Source organism: Eubalaena glacialis, chromosome 4 (genome assembly GCF_028564815.1).
Source record: "Eubalaena glacialis isolate mEubGla1 chromosome 4, mEubGla1.1.hap2.+ XY, whole genome shotgun sequence".
In the NCBI taxonomy this organism is placed as follows: Eukaryota; Metazoa; Chordata; class Mammalia; order Artiodactyla; family Balaenidae; genus Eubalaena; species Eubalaena glacialis.
In genome coordinates, this window is record NC_083719.1 from 177,198,160 (window position 1) to 177,213,782 (window position 15,623).

The following is a 15,623-nucleotide window of genomic DNA, read 5'->3' on the forward strand; positions in this document are numbered from 1 at the left end:
TAACTCAGTGGACACCTCCCTGGCTCCTTGGACCTTTGAAGAGATAGGAAATGAAGTAGAGACAGTCCCTGACCTCAAACAGCTCACAGTCTTGTGGGTGAGACAAACTTATAATTATAGGGGAGGCAAAGGAGGAAGAAAGTGCCTGGAATGGAGCTGATAGGCAGCCAGGTGTGGGACTTCTGAGCTACAGTTTCCTACCAGACCAGGAAATTTGGGAACCACTCTGAGTTTTAAGCTGGGAACCAGAGCTTAGAGGTTAAAAGTAGGCACTCTGATGTCAAACCAGCTTGGGTTGAATTTCAGCTGCTGGCTGGGGTTCTCTGCACCCAGCAGGTACCAAATGGTCATGGGGAAGTGGCTTCTGAGGGCAGGCCTTAAACTGAGGTAACAGTCACACAACATAAAATTAATCGTTGTAAAGTGAACGATTCAGTGGCATTTCGTCTACTCACAATGTTATGCAACCACCACCTCTATTTAACTTCTTGCACATTTCCATCATCTGTACCCATTAAGCAGTCACTCTCTAGTCCCCCTCCCCACCCAGCCCCTGGCAACCACTAGTTTACTTTCTGTCTCTATGGATTTGCCCATTCTGGACATTTCATGTAAATGGAATCATACACGATGTGACTACTTGTGTATGGATTCATTTTCTTGGTTGGTTTTATTTATTTATTTATTTGACTGTGCCAGGCAGCATGTGAATCTTAGTTCCCTGACCAGGGATCGAACCCATGCCCCCTGTACTGGGAGCGCAGAGTCTTAACAACTGGACCACCAGGGAAGTCTCTCTTAGCATGTTTTTGAGGTTCATCCATACATGTATCAGTACTTGTTATGGACTGAGTTGTGTCCCCCCAAAATTCATATGTTAAAGTGCTAACACTCAGTACGTGACCATATGTAGAAAAAGTGTCAAGTTAAAATGAGGTCATTAGGGTGGACCCCAATCCAGTATGACTGGTATTTTTATAAAAGAGGAAATTTGGACACAGACACACACAGAGGAAAGACCGTGTAAAGACACAGGGAGAAGATGGCCATCTACAAGCTAAGGAGAGAGGCCTCAGAAGAAACCAACTGTGGTGATGCCTTGATCTCAGACTTCTAGCCTCCAGAACTGTAAGAAAGTAAATTTCTGTTGGTTAAGACCCCCAGTCTGTGGTACTTTGTTATGGCAGCTCTAGCAAATTAATATAATACTTCATTCCTTTTTATAGCTGAATGATATTCCATTGTAGGCAATTAAATTTTTTAACTTGAAATATAGTTGACTTACAATAGGCAATTTTTTTTGTAGTAATGAAAGATGAAAAATACCCAAATGTCTAAGAATAGAGGATTTGTCAAAGAAATTACTGACTATCCATACGATGGGATACTATGCAGATGTTAAAAAAGAATAAAGGCGCGCTCTGTGTCATGGTTCTCAAAGTGTGGTCCTCAGGCCAGTGGCAGCATCACCTGGGAACTTATTAGAAATGCAGGTTCTCAGGCTCCATCCCAGAATCAGATCTGGGCGAGAGCCTTCCAGGTGATGCTGATGTGGGCTCAAGCTTGAGATCTACTGCTGTATATAATGACACAGCCCATGGGTTCACAGGAGCCCTGAGGTGCTTTTATTAAAACACCACTGCCTGGGTCCCATCCCCAGAGATTCCAATGTAGTAATTGATTTGCAGCAGATTCTGGGCATGGATTCCTCATTTACAAGTGACTCTAATGTGCAGCCAGGAATGTGAACCACTGATAAGGAGCAAACTCTCGCAGATAGAGTAGGTGCAAAAACCTAGGTGAAAAAGAGCTACGTTCCAGAATATTCTTTGCAGGATTGTTGGTGATGGTTTAAGAATTGGATAATGGAGAAAAAAATTGGGATGTATATATGTGCAGTGAAATACTGAAGGGCAGGACAAATGAAAGTTAAAAGGATATATACATTCAGATACCATGTATATTGTTTTAAACAAAACAATTTTATGTATTTTTTCTGAATGGACACATATACAGTAAAACTATGAATACAGGCTTGAGGATTATAATTGGCAAATTCAGGGATTAGGGACAAGTATAGAGTCAGTTTCTCTCATATCTGTGATCTTTTATTTCTTAATTGTGGTAATGAGTACAGAGGTGTTTGTTATATATTTATCTCTCTATATTATATATTTATATTACTTATATTATATATATATTACTATATATTTATCTATATCTATTATATATTTTATCTATTTTTATCTATACTTACTTGATTGCCCCAAATCACTTAAAAAACAAGGGGCAGAACAAAGGTATTGTTTGCTTCCATTTGTGCTTTTTTCTTAAGGTTTTTTTTTTTTTTGCATTGAATTTTTAAACTCTAAAGGGACACCGCCCCTCCCCCCTCTCCCTCCCCCCTCCCCCCCATCTCATCTGCCTGTTTAAATGTCCCTCCCCAACAGGAGAATCCTGCTAGTCTTTTCAGTGTGCAAGTACAATTAAGTTGTACCTGTAAATTCTTATCCCTCTTCCCCAAAACGTCAGCACCTTGTTGTGAAATTTTTTTAACTTCATTTTTCTTAGCTATATTTTCCATGTTGAAACTTCAAGAGTGTCGCAGCCCCGTACAACTGTGTGGGATTATGGAATTATGCCTGGGTGAGTCTACGGAATAGCGAAGAAGTCCGCGTGGCTGGAGGGAGTGAGCAAACGGGGAGAGAGTGCGGAGAGACGAGGGTGGGGTGGTGATGGGAGCAAACGGGGCGGGGCCTGGTGGGCTGCAGGGAGAATTTTGGCTGTTAATCCGAGTGAGGTGGTTCCCGGAGGAGCCCTCTGGGTGCTGTCGGAGGAACAGACTTTGAGGGAGGTAGGAGGCGGGAGCTGGGGTACCAGGGCGGAGGGACTGCACTGGTTCAGGTGGGAGGTAATGAGGATTATGTCCAGGTTGGGGACCGAAGAGGGAGTGAGAAATGGGCGGATTCTGGGTAGATTCTGAAGTGGAAGGGACTTGCAGTCATATCAAATTGGGGAGGGGGGGAGTCAGAGAAAGAGGGGGCTTAAAGATGCTGCCAAGTTTGGAGCCTCAGCACCTGGCAGGACGGAGCTGCCATTAGCTGGGTCTAGAGGACAGCGGAAGGGCAGGTTGGGGGACGCTCAGGGGCTCGGATGTAGCGGGGTCGGTGGGAGGTGGCCGCGCACCTCCAGGTGGGACGTCCGGGAGGCAGTTGTCCAGGGCACGGTCGCCGTGCAATCCCGAGAGTTGCCGCCAGAGGGCAAGCGCACCCCATCGCACTCGCAGCTCCGGGGGGCACGAGAAGGACCGGCCCTGCAGCATCTCAGGGCCCCGGGGCCTACAGCTCCTTACCTGGGTGTGAGATGGGGGCCGCGCAGGTGCCAGGGCCAGGGCTGGAACCCCCAGGCGCCTCCAGGGCCCCAGATTCTGGGACGGGGCTGTTTACGTGCTTCCAGCACTCCAACCGGCACTCCCCACGGGGCTGTTCCCACAGCACCTAGGGTCTCTGCAAAAATGTCACTTCCACAGGAAGACCTTCCCCGACCACCCTGGGGTCAGAAGGCCCCACCCCGATTCCTCTAAGGCACATCCCATTTTAGTATCTTCGTAACACTTAAGACTCTGAAATCATCTTATCTTGTGTTGTCTGTTTTCTGCACTACAATGTAAAGTCTGTGGCAGCGAGGACCCATTTTCTGTGTTGTCGTCCTGTATCCCCAGGGCTCAGAATTATTCCTGGCCTCTAATGCATGCCAAAGAAAAAAACAACAGCAATAGTGTTAATCATAGCTTATTCATGGTGCTACTGTGTACCAACCTCTATTTGAAGCTCCTTACATAAATCATCTCCAGTCTTCAGAACAACCCTACCAAGCAGGGACTAGCTTTTCTGTTTTATTTTTTGGTTTTTTTTGGCGGCGCCTCTTGGCTTGCAGGATCTTCGTTCCCCAACCAGGGATAGAACCTAGCCCTGGCAGTGAAAGCACTGAGTCCTAACCACTGGACCACCAGGGAATTCCCCCAAGTAGGGACTGTTGTTATCCCCATATTACAGAAGAGGAAGCTGAGGCCCAGAGAGGTTTAGGGTCTTGAGATTGCATAACCAGGGAGTTTCAGTGTTGAGTTTGAAGCCTGAGAAGCCTAACTGCAAAGTCTGAGTTTGCTAAATGGAAGAATGGGGCCCTGATGGGAAAGGAGCCCCTTAGGGCATTCAGCATTGTGCCCCTAAGCCCCTGCCTCTCCACCTTTCCTTTCTGGTCTCCACAGCCGACACACTCGCAAGCCCAGCCCCGCAGATCCCCTGCCAGGCTAGGGGGAGGGGTGGGAACCCAGCAGGTAAGGGGTTTACTCTCCTCCCCATTGTGGGTTTGCAGAGGTGCCTCCCAGGCTACCCAGGTTGGGGGCAAGCCATTAAAGGTGGATCTGGGGACTTCCCTGGTGGGCCAGTGGTTAAGACCCCACGCTCCCAATGCAGGGGGCCAGGGTTTGATCCCTGGTCAGGGAACTAGATCCCGCATGTCACAACTAAGATCCTGAATGCTGCAACTAAGACCCGGCACAGCTAAATACAAAAATAAATAAACATTAAGAACAAAACAAAGCAAACAACAACAAAAAAGGTGGATCTGGAGGGAGTTCCCCGGTGCCCTTAGTGGCTAGGACTCAGCGCCTTCACTGCCTAGGACCCGGTTCAATCTCTGGTCAGGGAACTGAGATCCTGCAAGCCACGCAGCTCAGCCAAAAAAAAAAAAAAGGGGGATCTAGAGAGCACAGATTCCACCTACCAGACAGCAGGGTTGGCTGCCCAGGACCCTGAGCCCAGTCCCAGACTGACCAACAGACAGAAAGACAGACAAACAGATGATCCTCAGTCAGCTGACCACTCTCTTGAGCCTGCTCACTGGGGCCTGGCTGCCCACAGGCTCAGGGAGGCCTGGACCCCGAGGCCTCCCAGCTCAGCCCCAGGCTGCTGCCAATGAGACCCAGTCTCTGGGTCAAGGGGCCCCAGCTTTCCCAGTGCCATCCTCTGCCCTTGGCAGCTGGAAGGTCTTCTTGGGCCTGCAGAAAACTGGGCAGCTGGGGACAGACAGGCTGCAGCATGGGCAGGATGTGGCCATCACTGTCTCTGCCACTGGACCCACAGGAAGTGGCCCAGGAGATGTGCAAAGCTGTGCCCTTCACTCAAGTAGGGGAAGGAGAGGGCTGGGTTTCAGTGTTGATAGAGCACAGGCTGTGGCACCAGACAGATTTGGGGTCAACCCTGCATCCTTCACCTAAATGTCTCTGATCTTCAGTTTTCTCCCTTGTAAGATGGGGCATAAGCATCTCCCACCTGGGCCAATGCAAGTGCTGCCATCTTGGTCTCCCAGCTTCCGCTATGGCCACCCTGTCTCCTGAGTCTAGTTTTCCATCTAGTGGCCAGAGGGCATCTGGGAACACCTGAGTCTGATCACATCCCTCCTCTGCTCAGAACCCTCCATGGCTCCCACTTCACTCAGAGTGAACGTCCAAGTCCTTCCTGTGGCCCACAAGGCCCTGCACAAAATGCCTGTCATCTCCTGCCCTTACCTCCTCCCACTCTCCCCCTCACCCACTTTCCTCCTGCCGCACCAGCCATCTCGCTTTTCTCCAGACACACCAATATTATGTCTACCTCAGGTCCGTTGCACTGGCTCTTCCCTTTGTCTCTAGCACTCCCCACCCCCAACATTCTATGGTTCCTTCTCTCACCTCCTCCAGGTTTTTACTCAGATGTTTTAAAATGTTCCCCCTTTCTGCTTTATTTCTCGCTGTAGTTCACATCATCACCTAACAAATGAAATTGATTTTGTAGTTGCATTTACCATCTATCTCCCTCACTAGAATGTTTGCTCCACCAGGGCAGAGATTTTTATGTCTTGTTCACTTCTGTAGCCCCATCCCTGCTCTAGAGCAGAGCCAGGCACACAGTGGGCACTCAGTAAGTATTTGTTGAATGAATGAATGAATGAATGAATAATAGTAGTACTTGCCTCCTAAGGGCTATTGGGCAGCCTGAATGAGAGGGGTAAGGGAAGCACTCTTACAGCTGCATTCAGTTGGCGCTCCATAAAGGTTTTGATAATTCATACCATGTGTTGTTTATGGCCCAGGTTTTGGAGCTAGGCGTACCTAAGTTCAACTTCTGCCTCAGCTGCTGATTTCTGTGTGACCCAGGGCAAGTGGCTTTCCTTCTTTATGCCTCAAGTCCCACCTTTGCAAAAGGGAGTTAATAATAGTTGAGAACTCATGCAAAGTGTTTGGCACCATGCCTACCAGAGTGTCAGTTCCCAAGACCCCTTGGCTTGTTATCCATTCAGCAAACTTTCATTGAATCCAGACAACTCGGTGGTATTGCACAGCCCTGGACCAGCTGCCTCAGTTGCCCCATACAGCCGTGCACACTGCACACAGCAGAGGGGACCCCTGACCTGGGATCCAGCTGTGTACCCTCTCCCAGAGCTGCAACTGTCCCAGGGGGGCACAAGGATGCTCTAAGGGCTAGCAGTCCCCTCGGCAGCTGTGTAGTCTTAGGCAAGCAAGGGACTTCTTTGAGCCTCAGTTTCCTCATCTGTAAATGGGGATATTAATGGTTCCAGCCTTGCAGCATTGTGGGGAGGAGGGAGTTCCTCAAAGGTGAGCAGCATGGGCTCGGCAGGGTGTTAGGCTTCGGCAAGTGTTAGGTTTTGTTATGATGCACCTCTTGGGGCTATAGCCACAAACAAGACAGAAAGAGTCCCTGCCTTCAGGTAGTGAGTATTCTGGGAGAGAAGGGAACATTAACAATCCCCCAAAGAGACATAACAATAAATTGCTATGAGACCCTGGAGAAAGAGATGAGGATGCTAGGAGAAAGACTGCCAGGAGGGTGAAATTTGTCTTGGGGGTGCTTCTGAGGAAGGATGGATGAATTGGAATGAGCTCTGGGAAGGGTGGATGGAAGAGAAGTCCAGGTGGAGGGCACAGCAGGGGCAACGTCCCGGAGGCAGGCACAAGTTTGGTGCATTGAAGGAACAGCGAGGAATAGAACTACCATATGATCCAGCAATCCCACATGTCCAGGGCATATACCTGGACAAAACTATAATTCAAAAAGATACATGCACCCCTATGTTCATAGCAGCACTATGCACAATAGCCAAGACATGGAAACAACATAAATGTCCATCAACAGATGAATGGATAAAGAAGATGTGTACATATATACAATGGAATACTACTCAGCCATAAAAAGAACGAAATAATACCATTTGCAGCCACAAGGATGCAACTAGAGATTATCATGCTAAGTAAAGTCAGAAAGAGAAAGACAAATACCATATGATATCACTTATATGTGGAATCTAAAATATGACACAAGTGAACCTATCTACAAAACAGAAACAGACTCACAGACATAGAGAACAGACTTGTGGTTGCTGAGGGGGAGGGGGGTGGGGGAAAGATGGAGTGGGAGTTTGGGGTTAGTAGATGCAAACTATTACATTTAGAATGGATAAACAACAAGGTCCTACTGTATAGCACAGAGAACTATATCCAATCTCCTGGGATAAACCATAACGGAAAAGAATATAAAAAAAGAATATATATATATGTGTGTGTAACTAAGTCACTTTGCCGTACAGCAGAAATTAGTACAACATTGTAATCAATTATACTTCAATTAAAAAAAAAAAGAAAGAAAGAATAGGGACTTCCCTGGCGGTCCAGTGGTTAAGACTCCGTGCTTCCAATGCAGGGGGCTCGGGTTTGATCCCTAGTTGGGGAATTAAGATCCCACATGCCGCATGGTGTGGCCAAAAAATTAAAAAAGGGGGACTTCCCTGGCAGTCCTGTGGTTAAGACTTCTCTTTCCAATGCAGGGGGTGCGGGTACGATCCCTGGTCAAGGAGCTAAGATCCCACATGCCTCGGGGCCAAAAAACCAAAACATAATACAGAAGCAATATTGTAACAAATTCAATAAAGAGTTTAAAAATGGTCCACATCCAGGAATAAAGACGCAGACGTAGAGAATGGACTTGAGGACACAGGGAGGGGACAAAGTGAGAGAGTGGCATGGACATATATACACTACCAAATGTAAAATAGATAGCTAGTGGGAAGCAAACGCATAGCACAGAGAGATCAGCTCGGTGCTCTGTGACCACCTAGAGGGGTGGGATAGGGAGGGTGGGAGGGAGACGCAAGAGGGAGGAGATGTGGGGATATATGTATACATATAGCTGATTCACTTTGTTATCAAGCAGAAACTAACACACCATTGTAAAGCAATTATACTCCAATAAAGATGTTAAAAAAAAATGGTCCACATCAAAAAATAAATAAATAAAAAAGAAAGAAAGAGAGAAAGAACATCGAGGAGACCAGGGTGGCTGGGGCAGTGAGGCGGGGAAGGGCAGGGAGATGTGGAGGCGGGAGGGCGGATGGGGGGTGCAGGGTTTAAACAGAGAAGGGCCATGATCTGGGAGCAAGTTGATAGATCCACTTAGGTGGAGGAGATCATAGGAAGAACTAGCATTTTCTGAGTGCCAACTGTGTGCCAGGCAATGAGCTAAGGGTTTTCTGTTTAATCCCCCCCAGGGATCCTGGAATACCACCCTTCCTATTGTCCCTCACCCCTGGAGGTGGCAGCAGCTTCCTACAAGTGCCAATCCCCAGGCCACCTTATCCTTATCATCATCTCCTGCTAGGGAAAAGCAGCCCTGCTCTGTATTAATTCTTTCTGTCCAAAGGCCTAGAGTGGTTTTCTTTTTTTTCCTGGTTGAACTTTGATGATTTTACAGGTGAGAAAACTGACGCCCAGAGAGGTTGAGTAAGTTGCCCCAAGGCACACAGCCAGCAGATGGCAGAGTCAGAATTTGAACCCAGGCATCCATGCCTCTCTAGGTAGGATGAAGTCTCTGGCTCCAGATTCCACTGCCCTTGACTCATCTCCCTGCCTCTGGCCCCAGGTGCTCTCCCGGCTGGGCTTCATGGCTGTCCACCTCCTCAATCACCTCTGCTTTGGCCACTGCTCCTCTTTCTACATCCCCGCTCATCCTCTGCAACAGCTGTGTGCCCGCTCGCACGCGCTGGGCACCTGTGGTTCTCTGGTGTTGGGCGGGCAGCCCAGCCTCCCGTCGCCAGGTGAAGGATGTCCACTGTGCGGGTTGAGGGGTGTCAGTGCAGACCAAAGGCATGAGCTGAGCATCACGAATGGACACACAGATGCACGCACCTTGGAGAGACGGGGGAAGACAGGCTGAGAATGATGCCAACCTGGACCATGCACACTGGGTCCAGCAACCAGGGACGCAGGGACAGCCAGACAGGTCTCCAGAGTCCTCACCCTGCTCCTAGGGACGCCAGGCACAGCCCCAGCCATGGGGGTGGACCACTCATAGTCAAAGTGCATATTTATTGAGCACTCACTGTTTGCCAGGCCCTGCTCTAAGTCTTTGATAAGTACTAACTCATGTCATCCTCAGAGCAGCCCCATGACATAGGGGTTAGTAGCATCACATTTTACAGAAAAGGAAACCTAAGTCCCAAGAGGCAAAGTCACTCACTCAGAGTCACACAGCAGTACATGGCAGAGGTGGCATCTGAACCCAAGGCATGGTGGTTCCTGTTTTTAACCACCAAGCTGGACCTCCTCTCACAGAATGAGTCGAAGACACTCCCAGCTGCAGGGAAGATAGATGGCCCCACCCAGACTAGGAGACACAGTGATGACATGGTCCTAGCGATCCCGAGAAACCAAGGCCGGGAGGCAGACGGAGCTGCTGGGGGAAACCTGGGCTCCCCGAGTCAGAGGCAGGACACACGTGCCCCCAGCTGCCCTTCCTGTCCCTCCCCACCCCCCCCACCCCCAGTCTCCACACAGCACCATGCCCAGTGTGGCATCTACAGGAACCATAAAGGTTGGCCAAGTCTAGTTGTGTGTGTGTATGTGTGTGTGTGTGTATTTCTCCAATTGGGGTTTCCTGGGAGTGGGTGGCCCTGTGCTGGAGCGTGAGCATCAGGGGTGCTCCTTCCTCAGCTGGGCTCAGGGTCTGCAGTGGACGAGGGCAGCCTGGCTTTGGGCGGCTGGAACCAGGGCCCTAGCAGATGGGCCCGTCTGGCACAGACGCGGGGACATGTGGCGCTGTCAGGGTTGCCTCCAAATGCCCCCCGGAGCGCAGGGCGGGGGTTGGCCAGGCCCCCCTCAGCCTTCTTCCTGCCTCAGGAAGGAAGGCCCCAGGTGAGGGGAGCAGGAGGAGGGGACCCGAGGAAACAGATGGGCCAGTGGGGCGTGGGAGCCTGTGACCTCTGACCTCACAGGCCTGCACAGAGGGGTGGGAACAGGCCAGGCAGGCAGCTCCCAAGGCCCTGCTCCAAGGGCCCTGAAGTGGGGGGTGATCACCAGGGGCCCACAGAGTCGGGGGCATACTCTCCCTCCTCCCTCCAGGGTTCTGTGCCAACCCCAAGCAGTGTCCGAGTGGGCAGCTCAGCCCTGGCACCGCGAGCACCCCTCTCTCTGGCAGGCATGAGGCGCCTGCTTTCCCCCCCTTCAGCTGTGCCCACCTCCTGCCAGCCGGGGAGCCAGCTGGGAACCTTGGTGCCAGGGGGGCCCCCGGAGTCCCTGCCCCCTCCCGGGCAATGCCAGCCGGCCCCCACCCCCGCCCCCCAGGCCCAGTAATGGGTGGGTAATGAGTGCTGGGGGAGCGGGGGAGGGGCGGGGAATGCAGGTGCCACAGGCGCTGGCACAGGGGCCGATAATCAGGTTTGCCAACGCCATCTGTCACCGCGCGAGCATCTGGGGCTCAAGGTGACCCTGTCACCCTCAGTTACAATTACGAGTTTGGCATCTGTATTAAAGCCCGCCAGCCGGCCAGGCGGTGGGGGGGGAGCGGAGCTGGGGTGGGCATGGGGGTGCGCGGTGAGCCCCGTCCCGGGGGTCCCGTTCCCAGGGGCTGTGTGGCTGCCAAGGCACGGGGCTTCTCTGTGCCTGGGAGAGTTCGTGTGTGTATGTGTGTGTGTGTGTCTGTGTGTGTGTGCCAGCCTCCACAATTCTGTGAGCGAGCGTTATCTGCGTGCAGGGCTGGGAGTCATGGGTTTTTGTGTGTTCTGGGCGTGGTGGTTGTGTGTCTGAGCTTGGTGGGATGGCCAGGGCTGGGGGGCAGCTCTGAGATCATGTGGGTACACAGATGGGCATGTGTTCATGTGCTGGGAGAGGAGCGTATGGCAGTTCCAGGTGTCTTTGGGTGACGGTGTGTGTCCGGGTGAATGCATGATGGTGTGTGATGGGGTGTGTGTGTGTGTGTGTGTGTGTGTATGTGATTGTGCATGTGTATCTGAGGGTGTGTGGTGCTGTACACCTGATGGTCACAGGCTGTATGTTTGGGTGTGTGGGTCTGTGTATAAGATCCTGCCAAAGTGTGTATGTGTGTGTTTGTGAATGAACAGGGGCAGCAGCTGGGAGAGGGTCTGTGTGGTCACTGCAGGGCTCCTCTCCTGCCCCTTCACTTTGTTCCTGTCCTCACCAACCCCTGCTGGCAGGGCTCTAATGTGGAGGACTTGGGGAAGGCAGGGAGCTGGCTCTGAGGAGGGCTCTGGGTTCTTGGATCTGGATTCTGGGTTCTTGATTCTACTTTTTTTTTTTTTTGGCCACGTCACGTGGCCTGTGGGATTTTTTTAGTTCCCTGACCAGGGATCGAACCTGGGCCCTGGCAGTGACAGTGCCGAGTCCTAACCACTGGACTGCCAAGGAATTCCCGCTGGGTCCTTGATTCTAGATTCTGGAGGATAGGATCTAGATTTTTGGATTCTGGATTGTGGGCACTTGGACCTGGATTTTAGATTCTGGGTCCTGAGTTCTTGGATCTGGATTCTAGATCTTGGTATCTGGGATCTAGATTCAGATTCTGGATTCTGAGATCTGGTTTTGGATTCTGGGATTGGGATTCCAGGCTCTGAATTCTGGGTCTGGGTCCTTGCTGCTGGACCTTGGCTTCCCGTCTCTGGGTTCTGTGTGTTGACTTTGGCCTGTCCTCTCTGCCCTTCTATTCAGACAGGGCCACTGGGCTGCCCACCATCCCCTGCACACACCCCACCCCCTAACCTGATGGGTGCAGCTAACATGCATGGCCACCAGGGGACACCCTTGGTTCAGATTTGGGCCAAGCTGACCTAGACGTGGAGGAGTTAGGGGACCACCCTAGCCCGGATTGACACAGCTCTTTGAGGGGGACAGGGACAGGGCTTCACCTCCCTCCCCACCCCTCCAAGTGTCAGCTGGTGACTGATGTGTGTCAAACATGGAGAACTGGACCCAGCATCCCCATAGATACCAATCCGGATCAAGGGACAGGGTGCCCAGTCAGTGGGTCAGATTGGGCAGAAGGCACGTGTGTGTCTGTGAAGGTGTCAGTGAATGTAGGGAAACATCTGTGCATGTGTGAGGGTGCACTGTGTGTCTGGAGTGGCCACATATGACAGCGTTCCCATGGAGCCTGAGCCCGTGTGGTGGTGTGTGGCCATGTGTTACCGGGACTACGTGTCTGGCAGGATCCTCATGTGACGGCACATCTAGGGGCCGTATCTGTAACTGTGAGTGCCACTCTGGTGTGGGGTACTAGTCCCTGTCATATGGGTGTGTCTGGCTATGACCATGACTGGGTCACTGGGTGGCTGTGGGTGTATCTGTGGGTGTCACTGTGCTCATGAGGGTGTCTTGGAGTGTCTGGGGGAGGGTCCCCGAAGACTGGGACCCTGTGTCAATGATGTCTTGTCAGTTGGTGTGTGAAGATGTGTAGGAAAGAGGTGTGCCTTCTGAGAGTGTCGAACCAGGGAAGGCGTGTGGTCCAAAAGGGGGTCGAGAAGGGACCAAGGTGGGTGGGACCAGAGGCACTCAGAGCATTTCCTTCATTTCTTCCCTAGGTATCTCTGACCCTCGTTCTCACTGGGTTTCTCTATGGCAGTGTCTCTTCCCACCTCTCAGCATCTCTGACTTTGTCTGCGGGTCCTGGTCCTCTGCCTCATCCTGTTGCCAGGCACAGTGTGCTCCATGGGTATTGGCTGGCTGGTCCTGTCTCCCATTCCAGCCCTTCATCTTCCATCTCGATCTCCGACTCTGCCTCCCTTTGGCCCTTTCTCTCTGTCCTTCCTTATTTGTGCGTTTCTCTTGCAGGTCTCTCCCATCTCTCTTTCTCCATCTCTGTCTCTCTCTCTCGGCTTCTAAGTGTCTTTGCCCATCTACAGCTCTGTCTGTCTCTCTCCATCTCTTGTCTCTCCCCGTCTCTATCTCTCCCAGTCTCTGCCGGCTCGAGTGGGTCCGGGTGGGTCCGGGACAGTCCGGCCCGGGCGCCGCTGCGAACAATGCCCCATTCACGCGGCCAGTCAGCGCCATGGCAACGCGCCCGCCCCGCCCTCCCCGCGTGCGGGCCGCTCGTGCCAAGAGGATGCCATGGTTACGTCAGGCGCGTGCCCGCCCCGCGCGCTCGTGAAGGGGCCGGGCCAGCAGGGGGCGCTCCGCGGTACCCTCTGCCTGGAGTCAGGCGAGGCCATGCTCCTTCAAGGGGCCTTCAGCCACTCATTGCCTCAGTGTCCCCTTCTGTAAAACATCAGGGATGGGCAGAGTGAGATCCTGTGTGCTTCTGTGTGTGTGTGTTTTCATGCCTGTGTGTGATGGTGAGTGTCCGTGTAGTTTGGGTGTGATGGTGTATCTGTGTGTTTGTGGTCTTTTGACTGTGTGCCCTTGTGTTTGTATGCCTGGGGTGTGTGTGTGTGTGTGTGTGTGTGTGTGTGTGTCGGTGGTTTGGGTGTGATTATGTGCTTGTGAATTCGTGTGACAGTGTGTGTGTCCGTGTTTGCATGCCTGAGGGGTGGGTGTGAGAGAGACAGAGAGAGATGGTGGGTGTCTGTGGTTTGGGTGTGATTATGTGTTTGTGATTGTGGGTTCATGTGATAGTGTGTGTGCCTGTGTTTGCATGCCTGGTGTGTGTGTGTGTGTGTGTGTGTGTGTGTGACGGTGGATGGCCCCGTCGTTGGGTGTGGTTGTGAGTTTGTGTGACGGTTGTTTGTGGGTCTGGGGGTCCGTGTTCACAAACTCATATGTGCCTATGTGTGTACTGGGTATAGGTTCCAAGGACTGCCAGGGCTTGGCTGAGCCCCCCCTCACCTGAGGGCCTCCTGGCGCAGAAGGGGGTGCCCAGCTGCCTGGGACCTCCGACTCCCCACAGGTTCAGGAGAGCCCCAGCTGATGAATATTCATGAGGCAGAGGGGCTGGCACCCACCGCCTACAGCTGCGCGTCTATTAGCCCCCCTGCTCTCCAGGCACCAACTGCAGTGGGGAGAGGGGGGTAGCAGCGTGGGCCTCTCCCCGTCTCCATGACTTGGGGGGCTGGAGGGCTTCCTAGTGACTACTGTGGGGGTCATGTCAGTGTGCCTGGCTGCTTGTTGGGATGGCTAAGGGACTGTCTCAACGTTGTGACAGGCATTGGGGAGAATGACTGTTGTGTGACAGGATGTCCTTGTCACTGTGGTGTGGCTGTCCCCCACTGTTTCTTTGTAGCTCTGTCCGGGGACTCTAGGCAGTGCGAGATGTGTGCCTGTCACCTGCAACAGTGAGACGCTGAGTGCATGTCATCAGAATGTCTGTGAGCAGTTCTGCAGTGGCCTGTACCTGCTGGCTACCTGCTCTGTGACAATCAGGGTGTGTTGTCGCGTTATTGGAGCAACTGGTTGGGTTCAAACTTTGCTCGAGGGGCAGCTGTGCACCACACCCTGAGAATGAAGTGCTCAGATCTGCTTCCCCTCCTTGTGACCTAGTGGGGCAGTGACTCCGTGTGGCCTCGTGGCTAACACAGCTGAAGGGGCACCCGGACCAGGTATGTGAGTGTGCCCCTGCTGGTCAGACACTGATACAGTGTGAGGGTCAGCGTGTCAGGGTAAGTGTGAGGATGTGTGAGACAGTGTGGTTGAAGGCATGTGTGACCAGAATCCTTGAGGCTGTGATGGTATTTCTGTGTGTGACAGGGTGGCTGGGGGTGTGACAGGCAGGGTTGCTGGTTGAAGGTGTGACAATGTGGCTCTGTGTGTGGTTGAAGGTGTGACAGCATGTGTGACAGTGTGACTGAAGATGAGACAGTGTGGCTGTGTGTGGCTGTGTGATTGAAGGTGTGATGGTGACACTATGTGTGTGACAGTGAGTGTGTGATGACATGAGCCAAGGGGCTATGACTGCCCCGCCCCCTCCCCAAGGCTGCACAGGGAGCCCGGCTACACTGTCACACACAGCTACACTGTCACATCCCCAGCAATGCTGTCACATCCAGCCGTGGTGTCTTACCTTTGCGCTGGATCGAGAGGCCTTGTGACGTGGGAGTGGCAGCTGCTCAGCCTGAGGACACATGTGGGCCTGAGACAGGGGATACCTGGAGATCCAGTGCCGGCCGGGGCTCTGCCTCGCTGCTCTGTCTTCCCTCTGCAGGCTGGGTTGGGGAGTGGCCTCCAGATGCGGTGGGGATGGGGGTGAGGGGAGCTCCTCTGGTCTGGGGGACTCCAGCTTGGGCCCTGGTATGTGGCTGGGTGGCCCCTGATGCTCAGCCAGGGACACAGTGTGGCCGGCCTCACCCCCCTG

General features: G+C 52.4%; 1 protein-coding gene across 1 annotated transcript; it reads left to right on the forward strand.

Annotated features, from left to right (window-relative positions):
- Positions 1-4,861: 4,861 nt before the first annotated feature.
- Positions 4,862-9,202, forward strand: DAND5 (DAN domain BMP antagonist family member 5). Its single transcript, XM_061188728.1, is given in 5 exon segments — positions 4,862-5,115; positions 5,117-5,186; positions 8,973-9,049; positions 9,051-9,153; positions 9,155-9,202. Coding segments are annotated over 5 exon segments (552 nt in total).
- Positions 9,203-15,623: the final 6,421 nt, after the last annotated feature.